Genomic DNA, 9937 nt, shown 5'->3' on the forward strand with positions numbered 1-9937 from the left:
TGGCTGAGTCGTTGCGAAATTTTGGACCCGATTTATAAATGTTAAACCCCCCCCCCCCTTGAAAAAATCCTGCGTACGCGCCTGTACTACAGTCAAACCTGTCTTAGTGACCACCTCTCTATAAAAGCCACCTCTATAGTGGCCATGTATTTTGTCTCCCTTGAAAAAGAAATATGTGTTGTAGAACCTGTCTAGAAAGGCCACCTGTCTACAATTGCCACTTGTTTCAATTTCCCTTGAGTGGCCTTTATAGACAGGTTCGATTGTACTTTGATTTATGAGTCCCATTGACCTCATAGATGTCTGTCTAGTGGACCCTCCTTCTTCTTGGCTGTCCATATCACGTGCTCTCAGGATAGAGGGCTCTCGGTCTAGTACTGGGATGTCCCTGCATGGGCTGCTTGTCAAATTCAAATTAGTGTTATCAATATTACGTTTTACTCTCTGCTTGCTTGGTATATGGTTGATGAAATCACAAAATTATATTTTACCTATGAGATTGTTTGGCATTTATCCATCTTTTAAAAAAAATCTTTAATAAATAGTATGAAGCACATGCATGAAACACATTATGAACAGATTGCCTAACGATATTAACTCAAGGCCAACGAGAATATTAATTAATATTTGCTTTTTGCGGTATTTTTTCTTCCTAACCTTTAAGTCAACATTGTTTGAATCCTGTCTCTCTGTTCTCTGCCTCTCCCTCTTTCTGTCTGTCTGTCTGTCTCTCTCTCTCTCTCTTTCTTTCTTTCATTTATTAATCACAATAGAATTATAACCCACGTCAGCCCACCATCCTTCAATATGGTACAAGTGGATGCAGAAGTACAATCAAATAATGCACCTTTCTTTGTCCTGTTGTCTCATCTAATGTTCTATTCATTTCACAGATTCATAGACCTGTGTAATATCTATGTGGGTTCCAAGGTTCCATAATGTTAGTGACGCCACGGGAAGCTTGTGAATTTACTTTAAGTTTGAATTCTATAGCCGAAAATATTTCACAGTTTCATTCAATTTCTGTAGAATTTAAAATCAATGGGAAAAACAGTGACGATCAGAATGTATACATATGCCAACCCGACGTGAACGGAGTGAGGTCATCGCAGTAAAACAACAGCCCACGATACTAACAAACCATGGAAATGTAAGGAAATATGGAGAAAAAAAAGACAGTTTTGAAAAGGTCCATGAGGTCAACTGCCCATGAGACAGACTGACAGACAAAACAAGTAACTTATGGAATATATAAATATATCGCTCCTGTGGGCTGTCAGTCTCGTTGGACGTCGGTCTAGTGTTACTTTCAAAGAGCAGACCTTACAAAAAAAATCTATGATATTCCTATGGTACGGCTCTATGGTGAATGGTATTTCTATGATATATTATATGGTAGAATATATTTCTATGGTATACCACACAATTGCTGAATGGTGGAGTTCTATGGTCAATGGTATATCATTGATGCCGTCCTATGGTGTATGGTATTTCTATGATATATTATATGGTAGACTATATTTCTATGGTATTTCTGTTGAATGGTATCCCTATGGTGGAGGATATTTCAGTGGTAGCTCTATGGTGGATGATGACTTTATGGTATATCTATGGTGGTTATGTGACTCTATAATGGCTCTAAAGTGAATGGTAGATCTATGGTAGCTCTATGGTGGCTGTATGGTGTATGGTATTTCTACGGTATGTTATATGGTATAATATATTTCTATGATATTTCTGTTGAATGGTATCCCTATGGTGGAGGATATTTCAGTGGTAGCTCTATGGTGGATGATGACTTTATGGTATATGTATGGTGGTTATGTGACTCTATGGTGGCTCTTAAGTGAATGGTAGATCTATGGTAGCTCTATGGTGGCTGTATGGTGTATGGTATTTCTACGGTATGTTATATGGTATAATATATTTCTATGATATTTCTGTTGAATGGTATCCCTATGGTGGAGGATATTTCAGTGGTAGCTCTATGGTGGATGATGACTTTATGGTATATGTATGGTGGTTATGTGACTCTATGGTGGCTCTTAAGTGAATGGTAGATCTATGGTAGCTCTATGGTGGCTGTATGGTGTATGGTATTTCTACGGTATGTTATATGGTATAATATATTTCTATGATATTTCTGTTGAATGGTATCCCTATGGTGGAGGATATTTCAGTGGTAGCTCTATGGTGGATGATGACTTTATGGTATATGTATGGTGGTTATGTGACTCTATGGTGGCTCTTAAGTGAATGGTAGATCTATGGTAGCTCTATGGTGGCTCTTAAGTGAATGGTAGATCTATGGTAGCTCTATGGTGGCTGTATGGTGTATGGTATTTCTACGGTATGTTATATGGTAGAATATATTTCTATGGTATTTCTGTTGAATGGTATCCCTATGGTGGAGGATATTTCAGTGGTAGCTCTATGGTGGATGATGACTTTATGGTATATTAATGGTGGTTAGTGACTCTATGGTGGCTCTAAAGTGGATGGTAGATCTATGGTGGCTGTATGGTGTATGGTATTTCTACGGTATGATATATGGTAGAGTATATTATATGGTATTTCCGTTGAATGGTATATCCCTGTGGTGTAAGATATTTTAGCAGTAGCTCTATGGTGGATGATGACTTTATGATATATTACTAGAGGTTAGTGACTCTATGGTGGCTCTAACGTGGCACTTTTTACATAAAAGGGCCCCTTTACTTTAAAAAGTGCCCCTATTATTTTTTTTAAAGTGCCCCTTCCCCTTTCCATCTCTGATAAGTGCCCCTTTTATTTTGATACGTACCCCTTTTCCTTCGATACGGTCCGGTTTTCCTTTGCAATAAGTGTCCATTTTCCATTCTCATAAGTGCCCTTTTTTCATCTCTAGTAAGTGCCCCTTTTCAGATACGAGAAGTGCCCCTTTTCACTTTTGATAAGTGCCCCATTCACCTCTAATAATTTCCCTATTCAAATCTGAGAGGGGCCTTTCCCCTTTTAATAACTACCCCTTGTTTAACTTGGATAAGCGCACCTTATATTTTCACATGTGCCCCCTTTCCTTTCTAACAAGTGCCCCCGTTTAAAAGAGAGCCCCTTTCCTTTATCATAAATGCCCCCTTTTCATCTATGAAAACAGTTACTTTTCATTCTCATAGTCCCGTTCTATCTTTAGTAAATGACCCTATTAAATTCTGAGAGGTACTCGTTTTATTTTGACAAGTGTCCCTTTTCCTCCTGATAAGTGCTCTTTTCATCTTCAATAACTGCCCCTTTTATTTTGACACGTGCCCCCTTCCCTTCCTAATAAATGCTCTTTTTCCTTCTTTTAAGTGCCCCATCCCCTTCCTATATTTACCCCTTTTCATCTCTCATAAGTGCCCCGTTTATCTTGACATGTGCCTCTTTTCTTTTTAATAATAGCCACTTCCCCCTTCTCATAAATCCCCCCCCCTTCCCCTCGTATTAAATGCCCCTATTAAAAACTGATCGGTGCCCATTTTCGTACAACAAATGAACATTTCCCCTTATTATTAGTGCCCCTTTTTCATTCTCATAAGTGCCCATTTTCTTTTCACCTCAGATAATTACCCTTTAACAATGATACGTGCCCCATTTTCACCTTCTGATAATTACCCGTTGTAATTTGACATGTGCTCCTTTTCTTTTCTAATAAGTGTCACCCTTTTCGATAAGAGTCCCCTTTTCCTCTCATCACGTGCCCCTAATTTCCAGCTACTAGGAGCAATATCACCCAAAGCACACTCGCATTTCTAGATGTTATAATTATGGTACTTATCAAAGGTCTTTTCAGTCTTCTGTTATGATAATGTAATAAACCCATCAGGATTGGGTTTTTCTTCTTTATAATTGATGTAATTTTTCGCACTGCGACCTCACAAATCTTATTTATAAAGATAAAAAAAATATTGAAATCATCCCTGATAATGTAATCACAATATAGGGTGTATAAACAAATGTTATTTTTTTGTTTATATATATATTTTCGCTTTGAGATTTCCCTTTGTAGGTGCCCTATTTATTTTCTCCAGAAAGTGCCCTTTTTTGCTGGTGCCCCCCGGCCCCCGCCCCCCCCCCCACTTTGGAAGTCGCTCCGCTGCCTCTGTTTGCACTCAATTAGTCTCAATCAATAAAAGAAATCATTAAATAAAAAATTCTAAACCAAATTGTAACAAGTAATGTATATCAGCAGAAAGTAGATAACAAGGACTGTTTGCTGCCACCTTGTGCCCAAGATTTGAATAACTCTTCTAGCCGTTGGTCTCTAATTTCTACTCCCGGTTTCTACTCACTGAAAATGCTTCGCAAAACTCCAAAATATGTGAGGAAGAGGAAGGTTTTCAAAGGAGATCAATACCAGGTATTACAGAAGAGTAACATGAATGCTGGAGAGGTGCCAGAAGAACTAACAGCTAATTCAGAGATCGAGGAAGCTTTCCCTGAATAAGTGTTTGGACAGCCCTATTTTTGGCCCTGGTCCCACATGTGAAGATCCGCGTCATTAGTGGCCCACAACTTGCAGCTGCTTTGCAAAAGGCTCACGTGTGTCTGGAAGGTATGTACTTACTATCAAACAATATTTTTAGTTTGCAAACTGTTACTTTGAGATTGTATTGCATGCTCAAGGGGTGAATGGCTCAAAAAGACAAATCAAATGATTAAGAATAGGCACGGGAAGCTCCGGCTTGGGATACCTGCTCCGGCCGCTAGTGCTATAGATCAGTGGGGAAACGCATGGCGCGCTTGCTTGCTTCCTATTGACTTTGTACATGCGGCCGAAAACTACCTCCGAAACAGTGAAAATGGAAATGAATGTTGTCATGGCAATTCATAATTTTTTTTTCTGGGATTCTTTCTTTGTTTGAATAATAATAGTATTTGCTTCATGATTTGAACAAGAAATGATAATAAATAGGAAGTAAAGAGTCCAAAAAATAGGATTTTGTCTTAAGTGGCCGAAAAACCCCTCCTTTACTCTAGACTCTATGGTGAATTGAAGTGGGGGCATCGGAATGTATAAAAATAAGGATGGGGTCTAAAGACTACTCCAGCAAAGCATAGAGAATAAGAGAGTCAATGCTATTGCGTATTGACCTTAAGCACTGCACTACGCGTTAATAAGTAGCATTTGCTCACATAAATAGTCAATACACTCTCAATAAACAAATGCACACAATCATGCCGATGTGACTAATCGGCATGATTGTGTGCCTTTTGTGTATTGAGAGTGTATTGACTATTTATGTCGATGTGGCTGATCGGCAAGTTTGACAGTAGACTTACAATTTGAATTTTTAAATTATTCTTTCTCATATTGGTACGTTAAAAAATTGTATTTTACTGCTATTTAGGTGTCATCAATTGTCACTAAAGTACTGATTTTGAGTGAAATTAGTTGAGTTTTGGGCGCTAGTTCAGAAGCCTACCCAAAATTTGACCCGTAACTCCGGCGTGGATACCCAAAGTCAAGTAAATGTTCAATAAATGTCCAAATAAAGATCATGAGTTACACGTTGTTATGTTGATTACCCGTTTCGTGTCAATTTTCTTGTTATTTTTGGAGAATTTTGTGGTAAAACATAATTGATATTAGTACACTTTTTCACAGGTTTCACGTCAAACTGCTGCACAATACAAGTGCATACCGATGGTGGGTTGCGGGCGGGCGCACGTCTGTGTGAAGTTATCTACCGTAATGAGGATCCGAGACATTACGGTAGATAACTTCACACAGGCGCGCGCCCGCCCGCAACCCACCCTCGGTATGCGCTTGTATTGTGCAGCGGTTTGTCGTGAAATCTGTGAAAATGTTTATTTGTGTAATACTACATGTATGTCATAACTAGCACTTTGTTATTATTTGGGGATTGTGCTTTTCAAAATATTTTCCCTGTTTCATAAAGTGTTTTGGATATCTTTTACAGGGCATCTCATTCCTCTGGAAAATTTGTCAAAGAGGAATTGGTTGAACTGCGCCATGGTCCTTGGTTTCTTCATTTGCAAGAAGGAGAGGACATTCTCTTCATCAGAAAATGAATGCGAAGGACGTGGAAAGTCTGCAGAAATAAACCGCAGAGCTACTCTGGCAGCAACGGAGGTTGGTTTGGCACGGGATAGCTTGTGCGACTTGCTGACCATCCTCGGAACAGCCCCACTAGTCGAAGCCCCTAGCTACAACAGGCACATAGCCACTTTATCTTCCTTATCCCAAGAGGTTAGTCACCAGCCTTGTGTTTTCTTCATTACATTATCTTAGCTGTACGTACATTTAATCAAAACATATTTTTATTTCTTAGTTATGGTCGATAGACAGTATAATACATGTACATCAATATCCCTTCTTGTCAAATCAAGGGATGAAAATTAATCAAATCTAAATATTTGTAATAGAGTCTAATAAGTAAGGGGCCTGAGGGAACTTGAAATTTACTTGTTATTTATTACAAACTCTTTTTTTTTTTGCAGACCAGTAAGGACCAGAAGAAGAAGGGCCATGGACAAGGATCTGACCATCGGGGAAAATCATTATGTGGACGTGGCAGTGCCCTACCATGGAACATGGCATAGACGAGGTTACACATTGAATCATGGGGTGGGGGTAGTGATACCGATCGATACAGGAGAGATTGTTTGACACAGAAGGTCTATCAAAATCATGTAAACAGTTTGAGTATAGAAAGGGTTGGGTCTTCAGTGTTCTCAGCCAGAGGGACCTTGATCGCCTTCAGAGATTCCAAAACTGAGCAGCAAGGCTTGTCTTTTCTGCTCCTCTTCGAACTCACATACAACCTCTTTGACTTGAACTTCATTGTATACATGTTTATACAATGTTTTAGAACATTTCTGTGCTGCAACTCAGTGCCTTAGTTTTTATTGTACATGTTTATATATTTTTAACTTGCCTTTCATTTTAGTCATGTTTACATACACACTATATATGACATTTTAGTTATTTAGAGGAACTAGGGTGATATATATGTGGGTATTTATTACACCGTAAGTAGTAGAATAAGTCCAAGTAATATGTGTTGCAATTATGAACTTGCCTTTCATTTGAGTTTTTATTGTACATGTTTATACAATGTTTTAGAACAATCCTGTGCTGCAACTCAGTGCCTTAGTTTTTATTGTACATGTTTATATATTTTTAACTTGCCTTCATTTTAGTCATGTTTACGTACACACTGTATATGACATTTTAGTTGTTTCTTTTTAACTTGCCGATTATTTAGAGGAACTAGGGTGATATATATGTGGGTATTTATTACATCTTAGTAGAATAAGTCCAAGTAATATGTGTTGCAATTACGAACTTGCCTTTCATTTTAGTTTGTAGTGTACATGTTTATGTGATATATTTTTTACTTGCCTTTTATTTTAGTTTTTAGCATATGTACATGCATACAACTTTTGATATAAACCAAATACATCCTGCCACTTTCATTCAATTCATTTTTTTAATAAGCATCATGTGTGTATTGGAAGTTAACATTTAAGTTTAGATTTCTCACAAATTCAATATATTATAGTCACCGTTCGGTTTACTATAGAACACACTACAGCCACCATTCTGCTAACCATAGATCAAGACCCAAACTACCATTCTGAATATACCATTTCAAAATGCTACAATTAAGCGTAACATTTTGTTGCAAATTTTGAATGGTAGTGAATGGTAGATGAATGGTGGCTCTATGGTAGATGAATGGTGGCTCTATGGTAGATGAATGGTGGCTCTATGGTAGATGAATGGTGGCTCTATGGTATATGAATGGTGGCTCTATGGTAGATGAATGGTGGCTCTATGGTAGATGAATGGTGGCTCTATGGTAGATGAATGGTGGCTCTATGGTAGATGAATGATGGCTCTATGGTAGATGAATGGTGGCTCTATGGTATATGAATGGTGGCTCTATGGTAGATGAATGGTGGCTCTATGGTAAATGAATTGGTGGCTCTATGGTAGATGAATGGTGGCTCTATGGTAGATGAATGGTGGTTCTATGGTAGATGAATGGTGGCTCTATGGTAGATGAATGGTGGCTCTATGGTAGATGAATGGTGGCTCTATGGTAGATGAATGGTGGTTCTGTGGTAGATGAATGGTGGCTCTATGGTAGATGAATGATGGCTCTATGGTAGATGAATGATGACTCTATGGTGGCTCTATGGTAGATGAATGGTGGCTCTATGGTAGATGAATGGTGGCTCTATGGTAGATGAATGGTGGTTCTGTGGTAGATGAATGGTGGCTCTATGGTAGATGAATGATGGCTCTATGGTAGATGAATGATGACTCTATGGTGGCTCTATGGTATATGAATGGTGGCTCTATGGTAGAATATGTAGGTGTGGCCTAATTTGAATAAATGAATAAATTTGTCCCAATTATTTTAATTAGTTCTATGGTATTTGTATGGTAATCTATGGTAGATTTGCTATGGTGTTTGTATGGTGTACCATAGAGATTTTTTTTGTAAGGGTCATATATGAGTTGCATCAATAATGAAAGAAGAGGATCTAAGCTTAACAAAATATGTGCCATTTATTAATTATAATTGCGATTAAATTATGATAAAACATCGATAATAATTCTCGGTTTCGTTTTTTCTAGCACCTGAACCCGAAATAGAGCATCGTCTCATTATTGCTCCCTGTTGACTGTTATAAAGTGCTGTGAAACTTTATAAAATAGAGTCTTCATTTTCGTTATAATAAACTATTAAGTCTTCTATTTTTTTCTCTCTCTCTGGCTTCATATTACGCATTATTATTATGTTTATTGATTTAAATATATCTTGTATTTCTTGTCACTTTTTATTTTTTATTTTTTATATGTATCTTTTTTTTTGTTATGTACCAATCATTATTGATGACCTGTAAATAATGTGATATTAGTTTTGATTTAATAAAACATACAAATACAAAAAATAAAAATTGAGTCTTCGTAGAAAAACTGCCGGGTGTATTTTTTATACTGGGCTGTAGTACATTAACGCTACGAAAGATCGTATAATCGTATAATTAAAGACACGTTGGAGGTCCAAAATACGTATGAAATAAACATATAATTATAAGCATCTGTAAATCGGAGCACCAGACGTCTGAGTTGGCTATCGTATGGAAGGTAATTGAGAAAAAACGGTCCCAGGGCGAACCGATTGAGGTCAATATCGGATTTACGTGCTTGGTAAAAAGAAGAAGAAAAAATATTAACAAAGAGCTTATAAAAGAACAATGACCGATCTACTTGGACTGACGTAAACTCGCGTGAACGAAATTTACTAATTTTTATGATATTTGCAGGAGTGAAATGAGTGGCTAAGACCTGTGTACGACTCGTTCCGATCTACCAACGAGTATCAAGATCTTCTAACGAGTGATAAGAGTTTTCTACGAATTATGCGATCAATTAAGGGGCGGGAAACGCATAATTTTGGCGCTCTACAAAATAAAGATTGATGCCAGAAGCATTTTTGCACTGCTGGAGGAAGAACAGCAAATTATGGTGCGCTCGTCATGCTCAGCACCCTGCACTCTGCTCATTCGAAATTCGAAATTCGCCGTAAGTCCCCGCGCATTAATCTCATGGGCAGCTCGGCATGACTCGAAAACATTTCAACTATACAAGAACAAGAACGCGGGGGGGGGGGGGTGTCTGAAGGAGATGTGCCCTCCTCAGAACTTGAAGATTCTTTTGAAATTGATGCATAAATGGCTCGAGTTGGTGTTTACTTCTTGCCAAATTAAAACAAGAAACAACAGCAACAACGCAGGGGGCTGTCTGGAGGAGGATGTGCCCCCCTCAGAAGCTGAAGATTTTTTGAAATTGATGCTTGATTTGGTGCATGATTTTATCCAAGTTAAAAGTTCAACCAACAAGAACAGCTCTTATCAAATGTAGGCTGGCTCAGCCCCC

At 38.0% G+C, this 9937-nt stretch overlaps 1 protein-coding gene across 1 annotated transcript; it reads left to right on the forward strand.

Annotated features, from left to right (window-relative positions):
* Positions 1-4255: 4255 nt before the first annotated feature.
* LOC115919993 lies at positions 4256-7466 on the forward strand. The gene is made up of 3 exons (XM_030974788.1): positions 4256-4573; positions 5943-6232; positions 6484-7466. The coding sequence occupies exons 2-3, from the start codon at positions 5996-5998 to the stop codon at positions 6583-6585; spliced, it is 339 nt and encodes a 112-aa protein (XP_030830648.1). The 5' UTR covers positions 4256-4573; positions 5943-5995; the 3' UTR covers positions 6586-7466.
* The last annotated feature ends 2471 nt before the right edge of the window (positions 7467-9937 follow it).

This window comes from Strongylocentrotus purpuratus, unplaced genomic scaffold (genome assembly GCF_000002235.5).
Source record: "Strongylocentrotus purpuratus isolate Spur 01 unplaced genomic scaffold, Spur_5.0 spur5_scaffold_7, whole genome shotgun sequence".
Classification (NCBI taxonomy): domain Eukaryota; kingdom Metazoa; phylum Echinodermata; class Echinoidea; order Camarodonta; family Strongylocentrotidae; genus Strongylocentrotus; species Strongylocentrotus purpuratus.

Coding starts and splice junctions, on each gene's coding strand:
- LOC115919993 (XM_030974788.1), top strand. CDS start 5,996: ATGGTCCTTGGTTTCTTCATTTGCAAGAAGGAGAGGACATTCTCTTCA. Junction 6,233..6,483: donor TATCTTCCTTATCCCAAGAG/GTTAGTCACCAG, acceptor TTTTTTTTGCAG/ACCAGTAAGGACCAGAAGAA.